This window comes from Mesoplodon densirostris, chromosome 10 (genome assembly GCF_025265405.1).
Source record: "Mesoplodon densirostris isolate mMesDen1 chromosome 10, mMesDen1 primary haplotype, whole genome shotgun sequence".
In the NCBI taxonomy this organism is placed as follows: domain Eukaryota; kingdom Metazoa; phylum Chordata; class Mammalia; order Artiodactyla; family Ziphiidae; genus Mesoplodon; species Mesoplodon densirostris.
The window spans coordinates 70,187,556-70,204,822 of NC_082670.1; the positions used below are offsets into that span (position 1 = coordinate 70,187,556).

Here is a 17,267-nt window from a genome sequence, read left to right on the forward strand (position 1 = left end):
ATCTTCTGTAAAGAATCATTTTAAAATTTTGGAAGTTATTCTCATAGGAAATAATGGTCACATAGAAGGTGTATCTGCGTCTGGGAGATAGCAGTCGCACAACATGCAGTATCTGTTATGATTGTGTTTTCCCACTATCAAACTTATCTTTGGAAGACGAACCAGTTCTTGAAGTCCAGCTCTCAATCCAGGGCTCTTTCCTTTCTGTCCCACTGACCTTGTCCACTCTGAGTTTTCCAACAGCCGTTAAGTCTTTAAAGCTGTGATTTCTCCTGCTCCTGGGATTCTATCTTGTGTCTGTTGAACCAGTCAGAAGGACAGATCACTTCTGTATATGTGACAGTCCCTAAATGCACATGCACATTCTCATTACAAGCGTGTAAAACATCACATCAGTTATGCAGTCAGCAGTGAAAGCCACAATGACAATACATTGGGTCAGCCCAGAAGCCCCACTCCCAAGGTCACTTTAGCTGCCCTTCCCCACTGCAAACCCATCAACTGAATTTGGGTGCATTTTTCCCCCTTTTGGAAGACCATCCAAGTAGTTTAGTACATGCACATCAGGGGCTAAAGCCACAGCCACCAGGAGACCAGGGAAGGCAGAGTCCATGGGGGACAGCAGGGGGGCTTTTTTCCTTCTCTGGGTTCTCACCCCAGGGTTGGTGCTGCTACCCCTCCCTGTGTGCCTCCTGGCATGCAGTGAGCACCTGGGTGATCTGTATGGCTCCATGGCCACCATGCCACCGTGACTCTACACTGCAGTCCTCAGTGCTTTTGGCCACACGGGCACTCAGCACCCCCTTCCCTCCCACAGGACCAGGTACGATGGTGACTTAGGCACTTGTACCCAGCAGAGATATAAAAATTTGAACCTCTCCTCTTTGAAAATACCCCAGGAACTTCCCTGGTGGTCCAGTAGTAAATAATCCGCCTTACAGTGCAGGGGATGCAGGCTCAATCCCCAGTCAGGGAACTAGATCCCACATGCTATGGGGCAACTAAGTCCACGTGCTGCAACTACTGAGCTTGTGCGCCTCAACTAGAGAGGCTGCGTGCCACAAACTACAGAGCCCACACGCTCTGGAACCTGCACGCCACAACTAGAGAGAAGCCTGCGCACCGCAATGAGCCTGTGCACTGCAACGAAAGATCCCGCATACCTCAGCGAAGACCACACGTGCCGCAACTAAGCCCCGACGCAGCCCCCCCCGCAATTAATAATAAATAAATTAATAAATCTAAAAAAAAAGAAAATATCCCAGCATACTTGAACAGCATGTGGCCTTTGGTCCCCCTTGGGGACAGGGAAGCTTGGTCCCTCCTGGAAGCAGCTGCAGTTGGGATAAAGAGGAAGAAGGGAGTATGGAGAATGCTGCTCTGTGCCAGTATGGAAGGCTTTGCATTTTTCACTTTTAAGTGGCTGCCTCATGGCTCAACCAAAGGAACTTTGGTTTCTGAGTGTTTTCACTCCTCAGAAAGTTCTGTCTTCATTGCTGACATTTACTTCAGCTTTGGAGACTGCTTGGCTAAGGATCACCTTTCAGCTTGACTGCAGAGCTGTCTGTCCCATTGTCAGAGCATTCTTCCCTTGTCTCCTGGAAGAAAGTAAGCAACAATCAAGGCCACATCTAGGGGCTTGTTACAATCCTCCCTCTCACCAGTCAGCCTATAAATTTTATCAACAGGTAGGACAGTGGGGCCCCGCTGGGCGAGAACATTTTCTGATAGATCCCAGTACCATATCCCTGGAACTGGCCTATGGGATCCTTTGCCCTTCTTCCAGAAAGCCATGTCTTTATCACGGCATCACATCCTCATTGCCAAATGAACATTTAGAGGGATGCTTGACTCATGGTGGATTGTCCACAAGTAAAGAAGAGAGACAAGGAAAAAATCCAAATATATGATGTTGGTAACAAGAACAACGAGTCTTTTGTAGGTGAAGAAATCAGAAATGTAGGGCTTCCCTGGTGGCTCAGTGGTTGAGAGTCCGCCTGCTGATGCAGGGGCCATGGGTTCGTGCCCCGGTCCGGGAGGATCCCACATGCCGCGGAGCGGCTAAGCCCATGAGCCATGGCCGCTGAGCCTGCGCATCCGGAGCCTGTGCTCCACAACGGGAGAGGCCACAACAGTGAGAGGCCCGCGTACCGCAAAAAAAAAAAAAAAAAAAAAAAAAGAAATCAGAAATGTAGATAATTTGCCCATGTTCACACAACTAATAAGGGGTGGTACTTGGATTCAGCTTGGTATTCAGGAATAAGGATTCCAGGGTAGCATATTGAAGGTTTCCAAGGTGGAAACCTCTGTGATAGGGCACTGCAGAAATAGCACCTGGCAAAAATCTGTGCTTTCTGTGCCTAGAAAGGCCCTTTCCTTGTTACTGGGGGTGGGAGGGGAATGGAGGAGGAAAGGAGGAGATCCTTTAGCCAAAGAGCATCACAGGAAGCATACACTGAAGTAATGCTATGACTAACTGGGTCATTTGGGGCTTGTCATGGTGGTGGACCACCAGGAAAACGAAGAGCTATCATATGTAAGTAATCAACCTTGATCATCATGAGTTGCTGACATTGCTTCTCCCCAAGGGGAAGGGAAGAGTACATCTGATCCCAGGGGATTCTCTGATGTGCTTCATACCCAGGGATAATCTTCAGTGGACCCTCACAGCAGTCAGCTCTTACATCAGGGTGAAACATTTAAGGGATCAGATGCTTTAGAGATAAAGGTCTGTGTTTCCCCAGTATATAAGCATCTTAAACCTGTAAGTGCTGACTCTGGGGGGAGGAATTATAATATGGTTGGTAAAGGATGGAGATAATAAGAATCAGTTATGACCTCATGTCTAGTTGCAGTAGTGGGAAATGGGGGGAGTTTCCCCACTAATCGGCTTATGTTGAGTCTTAAATAGAGATTGTGGCTCACCAGCATCTTGCCTGGCTCTGGGATATGCTGAGCTACACGTAGACCAAAGCATGAACAGGGAAGGATGGCCTTGGACAACTTCTATACTCCATCTCTTGGCCACATCCTTACCATGGCTGTTGCTGCACCCAGGTGAAATCAGAGAGCTCCTTAAGTCCATTTCTCTTGTGCTCCTCCCAGGAGCTTCTCTACTGATGTGGTGCAGCAAGCCTTTCTGGCAATACAAAGATTTGGACCTGCAGGGGAGTTCAGTCTTCCTGTGGAAATGCTTAATGGATGATGGAAACCAGTGGGAAGGTCCCCAGCTTCTTGGTCTCTGATGGGAGGGAGAGGACTTCCAGCTAGATAGAGGCCAGTTGTCCACAGTGGTGACCACCTCAGTGCCCCTTTCTTGGGTTGGCTTTTTCTTCGCTGTTTTACTCTCCCAGTGCCTCCACTCTTATTTTCTGAGATCACTTCCCAAAATAAACTAACTACATATAAGCCCTCATTTCCTGCTATGCTGTTATTTCAGGAGAAAAAAGGCCACTCAACTGTGGCTACACTGCCAGTAACCCAGTTACCACCCAGTCTTCCATAATACTACCTTTGTAGCGACAGGCAAAACTGAAAGAGGAGAAAGACTCCATGAAAGTCTCATCTTGTCCACAGTTCCCAGACCTGTGAGTTAAAAATCTTAAACCACTAACTAGATGACCAACCCCCACCCCCACCCAGCCCACCTGCTTATGCAAAATGCTCTGAGAGAGACAGGAGGAGCCAGTTACTCCCAGGACCCCAAATAAGTTTGTAGCTCTTGATGCCCACATGGAAGAGACTTACCTCTGTTTGTGAGAAAACTTTGGACCACAGAGGTTTATATATAATATGTTTTTCAGAGGGACTCAATCACATGAGGATTGTGGCTTCTACTTCTAGGGGGAAAACTGCTGGAATTTCTCAACTTCCATCACTCTTGATTTAACTCACTAACATGTTTCCTTAAGCCTCCAGCCCAGCTCATTTGAGCCACACACCCTCCCTGCCCTACCTTGCCCTTTGCTCCTTTGGAAACCTTCTTCCTCGGTCATTCAGGCTTCTCACTGTGAGAGACTCAGGCAGTCTTGGTCCTCCAACCCTGAATCCTAGGTTTGTACTCCACTGAGCTGGGTTTCTGTCTGAGCTGTCAAAGAGCCTATTTTATTTTGTTAATGGGTTCAATGAATCAAAGTTCTATTTCTGCTAGACTAATATTACAGTCACTTTCATAAGAAATCAGTCGTGTACTTTGGCCATGGTGCTGTTTCTGTGGTCTACATTCCCTACAGGGGACAGGAATGCTTACTTTAACCTCAGCATAAAGAGTGTGAGATCAACTTATGTGATTTCATTTGGTTTTAACTCCTCTTGGTAAAGTGGTAACTAGAATTGTGTCCTACCCTAATCATAATCTATCAGCTATCTCTATACATTACCTAAGTTTATATATGAGAAAGCCACTTTTAATTGTACAGTCTTGTCAAAAACATTGTCAGTAATTAAATGTGCTAAAATAGACAAAGGAAAATTGTGTGAGATTAAGTCATACACTGAGAGGTGTGATTAACTTAACTCTTTCTATCTGAAATCCAAACAAGAGAAGAGATCATTTAAATTGTCATTTATTGAGATCTTGGGTTTTTGACCTTATGTGCATGAGTTAGTTTAATCCTCACAGTAACTCTGAAAGTTAAGTATGACTTTCTCATTTAACAACTGAATTGAGTGGAGACAAATATAGCTAAATCACATAGCTAGAAAGTGATAGAACCAGGATTTGAATTCCGATCTGTCACCAAAGCTCCAGCTTCTAATCCCTGCACCTCCTTTCCAAACAACTTGAGAGGAAACACTGTGTTCACCCGCACATTCTACCTTTCAAATAACTCAGAACACCCTCACCCCAACCACAGTCTCCAAACTGCCGACCTGTTCACTCATATCTTCTTGTGCACACAGGTTTGCCACCAAGTGGAAACCCTCCATTGTCCTCTCTGTCCATTTGTTTTTTGTGTCCAGTTTAATCCTTGGATGATTGTTTCAACTATTTATTTGCCAAGACTAAATATTCCTTGTCCCTTTGATCTTTCACCAAACCTGCTCATGAAATCCCTGATCTTGGATGATTCCACCAATTGCATATTTCATGGCTGCAACTCAGCACAACACATGACAAGGCATGCGACTCATATTCCAAATACAGGGTCACAGAGTTCTTTTTTTTTTTTTTTTTTTTTTTTTTTCTTTTTGCGGTATGCGGGCCTCTCACTGTTGTGGCCTCTCCCGTTGCGGAGCACAGGCTCCGGATGCGCAGGCCCAGCGGCCATGGCTCACGGGCCCAGCCGCTCCGCGGCATATGGGATCCTCCCAGACCGGGGCACGAACCCGTATCCCCTGCATCGGCAGGCGGACTCCTAACCACTGCGCCACCAGGGAGGCCCGTCACAGAGTTCTTAATTTGCCCTCAGAAATGCCTGGTAATCCTACTGTGTCTCATGAGTCAGTTCCCTTTCCCATGCTTCATAAGTATTATTTCAAACCTTTTTATGCTTTATGAATTTCATCTTTCCCCCCACTTTCAATAGATGGCTTTGACTCCTGTTTGACAAATGAAAGAGATATTGCTGAAGAAAAAGCTAACATCCCCACAATGAAACATGCAAGCATTGCTATGCCTCTCTCCTATAGTGAAGAAGGAGCTATCTTTAATTCCAAGATTGACCTTTTCCTCTAAAGTGTGTTTGCGTCCTAGTCCCTCCTGCTTCTCAGGAATTTTAATGATTATAAATTATATTTATTGTAAACCAATCCGTCTCTAACAACTCTACTTCCTTAGCATTTAAGCATGTTCAAATTATTACTATTCTGAAAAATTCTCTTCTAATCCCATTTTCTTTCTATCTACTGTATCTCTTAACAGACTTGGAAGTAATCCCCATTTATTCACTCTTTCAGTCCTCTCCACTCTTTTCTATACCCACCATTTAGTGGACACTGTTGCTGGAGCACAGCAATAATATTTTTTTAATCCCCCTTTTTGCTCAGTCTTCATTTCTCTTGCAGCCTCAGCAGAATTTGATTACCTTTTTCTTATTCCTATCCTCTCCCCACACTCTTTCAACTGTTTTCCAGCTTCTGTGGTCAGCCTCAGCCTTTTGTAGGGTACTTCACCACCACATGCTGGATTGTTTCAGTCCCAGCATTCTCCTGCCTCCCCTCCACTCTGTGCACTCTGTCTTGCCAGTCACATCCATTCCCTTCACTTAAATCTCTAGTCATTGGGCTTCCCTGGTGGCGCAGTGGTTGAGAGTCCGCCTGCCGATGCAGGGGACGTGGGTTCGTGCCCTGCTCCGGGAGGATCCCACGTGCCGCGGAGCGGCTGGGCCCGTGAGCCATGGCGGCTGGACTTGTGCGTCCAGAGCCTGTGCTCCGCAGTGGGAGAGGCCACAGCAGTGAGAGGCCCGTGTACCGCAAAAAAAAAAAAAAAAAAAAAAAAATCTCTAGTCATTTCACTCTACTCAGTCACCAAGGATGTCTTCTCTACAGTGGCCATATAAGTAGGGACTGAGGGACATGTGGAGCAAGAAATATTCACAGGTACAGAGCTTTAAGGATTAGATACAAAAAATGGAGGGAAGGAGAGTGCTTCCTCTGGCTGCTTACTGATAGCTGGGGCTCCTGATCAGTCTCTCCTGTCAGTTTGCCTGGTGTTTTCAGTTGGCCTTTGTTTACCTTTGCGGGGGAGAATGCCGAAACTAAAATATCCCACATGCTGCAACTAAAAAGGTCCTGCATGCTACAACTAAAGATTCCGCATGCCACAACTAAGACCCTGCACAGCCTAGATAGATAGATATTTAAAAAGAAGAAGAAAAAGAAACCAACCAGTCTCCTCTCGAATGGTGAGTGTGCACACCATACTGTGATGGGCTGCTGAGAAGATGGGGGTGAGCCTGTCAGTGCAGACAACTGATATGAACTTGGCTGTACAGAGATGAAGAAACAGGTAGCCAAAGGGGAAAATGAGGTTAAAATGATTTTGAAAAATGGGAGACACCAAAACATGTTTGAATTCAAAGGGGAAGGACTCAGTGGAGAAGGGTAAAAGTGCAGTAAAGACTAGACAACCAAAAAAGCAAGGAGATGGGATTCAGAGCAACATGGAAGGACTGGCTTAACAGGAAGCAGGACCCATCCTATGTTGTAACAGGAAGATAGAAGAAGATGGGAGCATATGTAGACATACACTTACAGATTCAGTTGTAAGAAGATTCTCTAAGGTATCCCACTGTAAACCCACAGGTAGTATGACAGTATAAATGCTTCAACCCACTGTCTTCCACACAAAGTAAGCTCCCTACCACTCCAGAGCTGCCGCTCTTGCCAAGGTCACAGCGATCTCCATGCTGCCATACTTAGGGGGTACTTTAAGGGCTTCATTATTCTGGACTTCTCAACAGCATTCAACATTGCTTCATTATCTAAACACTCTCTTCTCTTGACTTTCCTGATCCACACACCCTCGGTTTTTTCCTTCCTTCTCTGGCTATTTCTTCATCTCCTTTGTTGGCTTGTGCAAATATTTGTTTTCATAAGTTCTATATAAATTCAAGGCTCCTCACTACTTTCAGTTTGTAGATTGTCATGGTAATGGCCCCCAATGATTCACACCTCCCATTCTCCATGCCCTATGCGTGGACTCGGGGCTTGGCCATGTGACTTGGCCTTTGTCAATGGGATATCAGCAAACATGACACAAGCAGAAGCGTGATGAGCTTGTGAGTGGGGGCCTGCTCTCTTGGAACCTTGAAACAACCATGCTATGAAGCAGCTCAGGATGAGAGACCATGTTGGACTCAAATGCTGAATGCAGCCATGTGAGTGAGTCCCAGTGAGCCCAGCAGAATCACCCAGCCAATCCACAGACACATAAGAATGAATCGTTGTTGTTGTTGTTTGGGTTTTTTTTTTTTTGCAGTATGCGGGCCTTTCACTGTTGTGGCCTCTCCCGTTGCGGAGCAAAGGCTCCCGACGCACAGGCTCAGCGGCCATGGCTCACGGGCCCAGCCGCTCCACGGCATTTGGGATCTTCCCAGACCGGGGCACGAACCCGTGTCCCCTGCATCGGCAGGCGTACTCTCAACCACTGCGCCACCAGGGAAGCCCTGTTGTTGTTTTTAAATATTTATTTATTTATTTATTTTTGGCTGTGTCAGGTCTTAGTTGTGGCACATGGGATCTTTCAGTGCGGCACGCGGGCTCTTTGTTACAGCACATGGGTTTCTCTCTAGTTGTGGTGCGTGGGCTCTGTAGTTGTGGAGCGCGGGCTCCAGAGCACGTGGACTCTAGTTTGTGGCACGTGGGCTCTCTAGTTGTGGCGCACGGGCTCAGTAGTTGGGGTGCGCGGGCTTAATTGCCGCATGGCATGTGGGATCTTAGTTCCCCGACTAGGGATCAAACACATCTCCCCTGCATTGGAAGGTGGATTCTTAACCACTGGACCACCAGTGACGTCCCTAAGTCATTGTTTTAAGCCACAAAATCTTGAGGTGATTTGTCATGCAGCAATAGATGACTGTCATCCTCAGCTACAGCAGAGACATGGCTAGCTTAAGTGGCTTTGTGCAAATCGGAAAAAAAAGTGAGTCATAACAATATGCCTCTACTGGGCAGACATACTTTTGTTCAAACGAAAGGTGCCCCTTCTTCCAGGATGCAGCCCTGTGCCAGGTGCACAGCATGGATTTGAGCCCACAGTCAGCTCCGTCACTGGGTGCCTCGCGCACTACATAAGCTGCACACTGTGTGTGAACCTCCTGGGAGATTTCTTCACGATTCTCCCTTTTTTTTTTAATTAATTAATTTTATTTATTTATTTTTGGCTGCGTTGGGTCTTCGTTGCTGTGCGCAGGCTTTCTCTAGTTGCAGCGAGCGGCGGCTACTCTTCATTGCGGTGCACAGGCTTCTCATTGCGGTGGCTTCATCTTGTTGTGGAGCACAGGCTCTAGTTTCGCAGGCTTCAGTAGTTGTGGCACGTGGGCTCAGTAGTTGTGGCTCGCGGGCTCTAGAGCACAGGCTCAGTAATTGTGGCGCACGGGCTTAGCTGCTCCGCGGCATGTGGGATCTTCCCGCACCAGGGCTCAAACCTGTGTCCCCTGCGTTGGCAGGCAGATTCTTAACCACTGCACTACTAGGCAAGTCCCACAAGTCTCTCTTTACTTAGCATAGACCAGAAACTTGACTTCAGGACAGATTTAATTACTCCAGCTAGGGATAGAGAGACAGTACATAGAGTAGTGCTCCCAGCCTGCAGGATTCAGAATACTGACTTTTATTAAGGGAAATAGACCAAATGTTGCTAATACGGTCACTGCATTTTTCAGGCAAGTCAATTAGGCAAGCCCCTCCTTGAAAAAGAATGAACAGTTCTCAGATAAAAAAAGGAGCCATCATTCCTCTGAACCACCCATGAACATTCCAGAGAAGAGGTAGAGAGTTAGATTCTAGAAGAGGTAGCAGTGAGGAGCTAGGCTCTTACGCAGGCGGCGGTGCCCAGCAGAGATGGCACAATGAGCCCCAGGCCTCCCTGGTCCTAGGAGAATGCTCTGGACCAGAGGTCTGCGAGAAAAGGCTGGGCAATGCCACAACTCTTCACAGATCAACAGGCCTGCGTCAGGTTGGCCCTGGGCCTCCTGTTCCAGCTGCAAAGTGGATGCCCCCCTCTGGATTGTAGCACACAGGGCCACAGCGCAACTGGGGCTCCTCTTCCTCATACCAGCGCTGTTCACTGAAGTCGGGAAAGAAGGCTGCGATCTCTCTACTGGCTGAAACCACAGAGTCTGTAAGGGGAGGTAAAAAAGAGAAGGGGTTCTCATAGGGAGTGCAGGATGGAGGCAAGAGGCAATCATAATCAGGTTCAGAAACCAGAGCCTGTACTTCTCCTGCCCCTAAGTCCTGGGGCCGTATCTGCTGAAGTGGCCACAAAGGGCCAGAAACACAATTGGGAAGAAAGCTCACCGAGGGACCTGGCTCTCAACCCCACCATACTGCCTGCCCACCAACCTCAAACCAGCTTCGCTTACTAAATACTGTGGACACAGAAGGCAGACTCACCTGAGCCATGGGTTGTATTACGGGTGTCAGTGAGGCCGAAACTCCCACGAATTGAATCTGGGGCCACGTGGCGTGCTCGAAACACTCTGGTGGGTCCCATCACTGTCCTCCAGAGCTGGATGGCATCCTTGTGGGCGAGGATGTAGGCTCGGATTGGCCCACTGTGAACAAAATGGAGCACATGTCAGGAATCTGGCTATCGGGTCCAGGAGGGCATACCATAAGTAGAGCACAAATAAAGGCACACTGGACATCCTGAGAGTCTCCTTGCCTTTCTAGTTGACTGCCAATACTGCTTCAAATAGAAGGTGATGGAAGGCCACTGCTGATGATCAAGAAAGGCCACAGGGATCAGAAGAGTTGCTAGGCAGCATTCAACAATACTCTCCTACAGCCCCTGGAGCAGTTAACTCTCATGGGACAAGTGGCCACAAGGTCAGTGTTGGCCCAAGCCCATGTTTCTTCAGATACTTGACACTGGTTACAAGTTTAAAGAGTGGCAAATAAAATTAACAAGTCTATTTAGGGGGCAGGGGAAATAAGTCTCAGTAGATGAAGATGTCGGAACCAAAATGAGAAATACCTGGCCATGAACTCCACCAGCCGCTGATAGAAAAAACGCCCTGCAAAGAGAGTACCTTCATCAAGACACTGGTGCCAAGAGAACTTTTTATACTTCTGACTCCCTATTTGGAATGATAAAAACTCTTTTAGAGAAAAGAACAAGGACCTTGGCGTCTGACATACCTGGGTCTGAATCCAGGCTCTCCAACTTGCAACCTGTGTAGTTTCGGGTAAATCATTAACTTCCCTAATATAGTTTTCTAATCTGTGTGCTGGGGACATAACAATACCTACTTCATGGGGTTGCTGGAGAATTAAATGAAATCATGAGTCTTTGGACAATGTCTGACAGAGTAAATTGTTAACTAGTGATAGTATCAGGACATAAAACTAAGTTACTTGTTGGGACCATGACATAGAACCCTCCTAGAAAACATTTAAAAAATACTGATAATCATGAAAAGTGTGTATATAAACCAAGATTTTAGAAGACTGGCTGCAATTTTACGGTTGGTAGGTCAGAGAGAGCCTGACATTGTGTGGCCAGGTAAAAGCTCTCTTGTGATAGAGAAGCCTCCCACTCAAGAGGACTGTTGATCCTACCTTCATGCTCTTGGTAAAACTTCTGGCAATCTTCCTTTCTCCACAGAAGTTCTCTCATTCGTACAATAAGGAACTTGTTGCTCAGAATCTGCTGATGAACAGCCTGGATAAACACCACCCCAAAGATAAAAGTCAGTCAAAGGGACCATTTGAGTGAATGGGAGACCCAGGCAGACCAAAAGAACCCTGAGGACCCTTCAGAGCCTAGGACTTGAGGATCTGTCCCATTGGTGGGTCAGAAGAAAAGAGACGCCCTGTTGCTGTCTTGAAGATGGAGTGAGCCATGTGATGAGGAATGTGAGTGGACTCTAAAAATGGTAGGCCCGGGCTTCCTGGTGGCGCAGTGGTTGAGAGTCCGCCTGCCGATGCAGGGGACACGGGTTCGTGCCCTAGTCCGGGAAGATCCCACATGCCGCGGAGCGGCTGGGCCCGTGAGCCATGGCCGCTGAGCCTGCGCGTCCGGAGCCTGTGCTCCGCAACGGGAGAGGCCACAACAGTGAGAGGCCCGCGTACCGCAAAAAAAAAAAAAAAAAAGGTAGGCCCCACCAGAAGGCCGGCAAGGACATGGGGATCTATCTCAGTCCTATAACCACAGAAACCAAATTCTGCCAACCTGAATGAGTTTCAAAGTGGATTCTTCCCCAGACCCTTTAGATAAGGGCCCAGTAGGCCGATACCTGGAATTTGGCTTTGTGAAACTCTAAGGAGAGAACCCAGCCCTCAGCCAAACCTACTGGACCTCTAAATTCTAGAACTGTGAGATAATGAGTGTTGTTTTAAGCTGCTAAGTTTGTGGTAATTTGTTATGCATCAGTAGAGAACTAATATACATACATTGTCGTGAGGTTTGGTTTTTCTTATTGTATTGGATCCTTTCTTATATTTTATATCTGCCCCAATTCTCCAGTAGATTTTTAATCTCCTTATGGTCAGAGTCATGGCTTCTAATTTTGCCTCCATACCATCTAGCACAGGACTGTGTTGTCAGTCTTCGCAAATGGCCCTATGGCACCTGAAACAGAAGCAATGCCTCCGACATACAGTAGAGGCTTAGGACTTGTTCTTACCTCCAGAATCAGTGGGTGAGCAACTGCATCAGGCTTGATCAGAGCCAGAGTAAGCTGGAGAGCCTGAGGGCTCCGTAAGATCGAGGTCATCTCCCTCCTGCCATCGGAGAGTCAGATAAGAGACCCAGTCAGTGCTGCATTCCCCACCCTTCCTATTCTGGAGCCGCGCAGTTTTGCAAGTCAACCAGGGCTCTCACTCAGACACTGATAAAGCACATGACAGTTACTTAGTATTTAATTTGCCCATTTGGGTTCATGGGGTTGAGGAAAGGGAGTGGTAGAGGGGCCATTCAAGTTGCCCAAGTTGCCCAGTGGAGCACATAATCTGGTTAGTGCAACTGTAAACCTGCGAAAGAGTGACCCATTCAGGAGAAGTTCAAGTTTAAACACGACCTGTCTCTGGCAATACTCCGTCCCTTCCTTTCTTTTGTGTTTTACAGAGGATTTACAATTTACATTCCTAAAGAGCAGCCACAAGGGTACAATAACTGTTCCCACAGTGCCCTCCCATCAATTATAGAATTTGAAGATTGGATGGACAAGAATTGGGATCTTCCCAGGATACCCCCCAAAAAGTCTGCTGGATACATACCATTTCTTATCTAATCTTACAGATAAGTCAGGATCTATCCCGCCCAAATCAAACCCTTTAATACACTCAGCTGTCCTCAATGGCAAGGTTTGCAGACATGCAACTCCAAGGTCAAAGACAAGTTGTAATCATTTTATATCTGAAGCAGCTAAAACTGCCTGGCACAAAGGTGCTTAATACATTTTATTGACTAAATGAACCTAAACAGTCTTATTCATCCTCAGAGAAAAGAACAAGACACTATTTCTAGTGTCTAATCATGATGGTGTAAGAGCTCAATAAATAATTGTGAAGATGATATAAAGAACATAAAAGTATTTTATAAACTGGACTAAGAAAACTTGAGATCTCTTCCAACTTTGAAATTATATTTACATGTAAAAAATTGATCATCTCTGCAGGACTAAGGTCTCAAAGATTATCTGGTGGAACCCCTAAATTTGCCAACAGATACAGAGAAGGCTTCCATGAACACACACAGGGACAGAGTCTGGACAACCGTCTCATTTCTCTTAGCCCGAAAGTAGCCTGACAATCACATTAAAAGCAGTGCTAGGGTGTGGCCCCAACGGAGAAACTGTGCCAAGGTCTCTCCTATTCATGTCCTTTCTACAGCATTCAGCTTGATGCTTCCACCCAGTCCACAAAGCTAAGCACAGTCTAACCAGTACAAGATCAGCCAACCCAGTTGCCCTAACATCCCAGGTGGTGAGTAACCCAAAAACGAGCAGAATCTTCACCATATATCTAGGGAGAGACATCCTTGGCACCTCCCCTTCCTCACCCTCCATATCCATGATATCACTGAGTTCTGGCAATTTTACCTAGCCAGTGTATCTCAAATCCGTACAGTTCTCTCAACTGCCACCACCACAGTCCAAGACATCATCAACCTCCTCTGGACTTCTGCAACAGCTTCTTCAGTGGTCTCCCAGTTTCTACTCTTGCTACCCTCTACAATCTGTTCTCCACACAGCAGCCACAGTGAACTAAAAATGCAAATCTAATTATATCATTTCCCTCAACCCTTCAAAGTGTACCCTGCTTTTATGATAAAACCCCAAAGCCTTATCATGTCCTACTAGGCTTTGCATGATCTTATCCCTACGTACCTCTCTAGCCTCATCTGGAACTCCACTTCCTCTGGTTACCTCCTACTCACCCACTAGATCTTAGTTCACTTCCCCTGTTATACATTCTCATGGCTCCTTTCACGTTTTCTTCGGTTATCTCTTCCCAACTAGAAGGTCAGCTCTATGAAAGCAGGGGTCTGTTTCGCTCACCATCGTATCCTCTGTGCTTATGCAGAGTGCCTAGCACATAGATGGCTCTCAACAGTATTTGTTGAATGAATTAATGAATGAATCTGATTCAGCTATTCCAAGACCAGAATGCTAGGGGCTATCCAGGGGAGGACATGGTTCCTTTCCTAATGCCAGCTAAGTTATGCCTGTCTTGGATCTTGGTTTACAACAAATGTTAACAGGTCGAGAAACTTGCTCAACATAAAAGTCACTCGATTAGAGAATTATAAATTTTAGAAATTGCCTGGGCGTTTGCCCCCACAGCAGAGGCGCCTATTCTTCTGCTTCCTGGAGGCCGCCAGCCATGCCTCTCATCCTCCCAAGCGCGTAGGGGACCTGCAACCCGTCAACTCGGCTTTCGTCTAACAACACCTGAAGCCCCGCCCCCCAGACTCACAGCCTCAGCTCTAGACACCGCCCTCTTCCCCACCCTGCTCTTCCATTTATCTAGGCCTGCAGCTGCGCGACCCTGGCCCGTTGTACCGAGGCCTAAGCCCACGCTAGATTCTGAGCTATTCGGAGCCCCAGTCCTGCTGGAGTTTGGATCCGAGTCACCTGATCCTCCCGCCGCGGAGGCCGGCCACCAGGCACTGCGATAGTTAGCCTTCGGTGCAAGCGGGGTCCTTCAGGCATTCGGCCGGGCAGCCTGCCTCAGGGTCCTTGCCCGGTGAGGCGTAGTGTCCCCCAATCCAGGAGGCCCTGCAGCAGGAAGGCCCGCCTTCTGGTGGCCCTTGTGTCTCTCCCGCACTTGTCCCGGAGAGGAGAAGAAGGTATACCGGGGGTAGCTGTTCTTCCGAGCTCGGGCGCCCTCAGGCGGAAGGGAGGGCCAGGCCGGTGGCCCTGCCCTGGGAGGTGGCTCAGAGAGGACAGGATGGGCGTTTCAAGGTGGCATCCCGGCAGTGAACATGCGCGCCAGCGGGGCCGCCGGAGTGGGCCTGGCCCCACTCGATCTCTCTTTTATTCTTTGTCTGGGGTAGTGCCTGGCACATGGTTGGTGCCCAGTATTTGTCGGAGGGACGCGGGGGGCAAAAAACTTGTGTGCGCTGGATCGCAAGGTCAGAGGCAGCCATTGAATCCTCTTGCACAGTTGGTGGGAATGTAAATTGATACATCCACTATGGAGAACAGCATGGAGGTTCCTTAAAAAACTCAAAATAGAACCACCATACCACCCAGCAATCCCACTACTGGGCATATACCCTGAGAAAATCATAATTCAAAAAGAGTCATGTACCAAAATGTTCATTGCAGCTCTGTTTACAATAGCCAGCACGTGGAAGCAACCTAAGTGTCCATCAACAGATGAATGGATAATGAAGATGTGGCACATATATACAGTGGAGTATTAGCCATAAAAAGAAACGAAATTGAGTTATTTGTAGTGAGGTGGATGGACCTAGAGTCTGTCATATAGAGTGAAGTAAGTCAGAAAAAGAAAAACAAATACTGTATGCTAACACATATATATAGAATCCAAAAAAAAAAAGGTCATGAAGAACCTAGGGGCAAGACGAGAATAAAGACGCAGACCTACTAGAGAACGGACTTGAGGATGAACGGACGGGGAGGGGGAATGGTAAGCTGGGACAAAGTGAGAGAGTGGCATGGACATATATACACTACTAAACGTAAAATAGATAGCTAGTGGGAAGCAGCCGCATAGCACAGGGAGATCAGCTCGGTGCTTTGTGACCTCCTAGAGGGGTGGGATAGGGAGGGTGGGAGGGAGGGAGACGGAAGAGGGAAGAGATATGGGGACATATGTATATGTATAACCGATTCACTTTGTTATAAAGCAGAAACTAACACACCATTGTAAAGCAAGTATACTCCAATAAAGATGTTTAAAAAAGTCTTTGAGCACAGAGGGATATGTGGATGCGAAGGAGCATAGCTAATATGGGGGTGGTGAGGGAGGATTCTTGGTTGGAAAGCAGGTGTACATAGGGCATGAGGGAAACTAGTCATATGGCCCTTGAACATGTCGCAAAGGAATTTGGGCTAGGATGTGGGGTGGGGTTACCATGGAGTCCACTGAAGCAGTCCAGGGTGAGGGAATGAGAACTGAGGGCATTCATGGTGTGTTGTATAATGTATGGAGAGGGTGATGACAGTGGGTATGCAGAAGGGACAGTGTGGCAGGTTGAATAAGGGTGGTACTTTTTTTTTCTTGGAGAGAATCACTGAATTTGAGAAGAGTGAAAATAAACTATAAATGTCATCAATTAAAAAAAATTTTAAACTGATTTTGTGCCTGCATGTACATGTGTTGCACTCCTGGAATGTTGGAAGGAGGGTCTGTGGTTCTGGCAGCTTGTTTCCACAAGGTGTCTTTGGGAGAGTCCATTTCTTACCTGTCTGGCTGGTGAAGAAGGCACATGTCCATTGCTGCCTTCAGGGGATGAGAGTAAACTTACCAAGTCCCACTAACCCAGCATTTAGTTTTAGACTTTTTTCCCAAATGCACAAGGTCCAACTTTGTTTCCCACCTTGATCTTCATTTACATACCTTTGGGCTGTAGAGATTTTGCTGATTTTTAGGCCATGGTCATTAATTCACCTTTGTGTCTGTCTGTCTTGCACACACTGTAGAAGGTTGTAGTTCCATATTTTATAGTTGCTTTGACCATCCTCAAAAGTAAGCCTATGTTATGAAAGTATGGGCAGATGTGATTTTAGGGGGAGACTCAATAAATAACACCCTTTTTCTAAATCGAGGCTCATAACTAACAGAAATAGAGGAACGGCAGGCAGGTGGAGACTAAATGTCAACTTTATACTGATGGAGCTGTTGAAGAATATAACTTAGTGTGAGAACCTAATGCACCTGCCTTCTAACCCTGTGCTACCCAAGTTCAATACCTAGTCTCTTAAAAGCCTCACTTAAAACAACAGCAACAACAAAATCTAAATAGTTGACAGGACCTATAAAATTATCGCAGCATTCCCTCACATTCAGAAAATTAGTCCCCAGCCCCTAGCAGATATAGCAGGGAAAATTTTGTCCCTAGAAACCTGTCAAAAGATACCGATACTCAGTTATATCTGTGGGAGGCTGAATAAGCTGGAAAATTCTTGATT

At 46.8% G+C, this 17,267-nt stretch overlaps 1 protein-coding gene across 5 annotated transcripts; it reads right to left on the minus strand.

Moving 5' to 3' along the window:
• Positions 1-9,258: 9,258 nt before the first annotated feature.
• On the minus strand, positions 9,259-14,972 carry NME6 (NME/NM23 nucleoside diphosphate kinase 6). Of its 5 annotated transcripts, none has more exons than XM_060109227.1 (7): positions 14,742-14,972; positions 13,707-13,871; positions 12,291-12,387; positions 11,224-11,326; positions 10,640-10,679; positions 10,057-10,217; positions 9,259-9,782 (listed from the first exon to the last, which is right to left on the minus strand). In XM_060109227.1, the coding sequence occupies exons 3-7, from the start codon at positions 12,378-12,380 to the stop codon at positions 9,616-9,618; spliced, it is 561 nt and encodes a 186-aa protein (XP_059965210.1). In that variant the 5' UTR covers positions 12,381-12,387; positions 13,707-13,871; positions 14,742-14,972; the 3' UTR covers positions 9,259-9,615. The 5 variants fall into 5 exon arrangements, with proteins under 5 accessions (XP_059965210.1, XP_059965211.1, XP_059965207.1 ...); XM_060109228.1 differs by having other exon boundaries at positions 14,670-14,753; XM_060109224.1 differs by lacking the exon at positions 14,742-14,972 and adding an exon at positions 14,166-14,731.
• Positions 14,973-17,267: the final 2,295 nt, after the last annotated feature.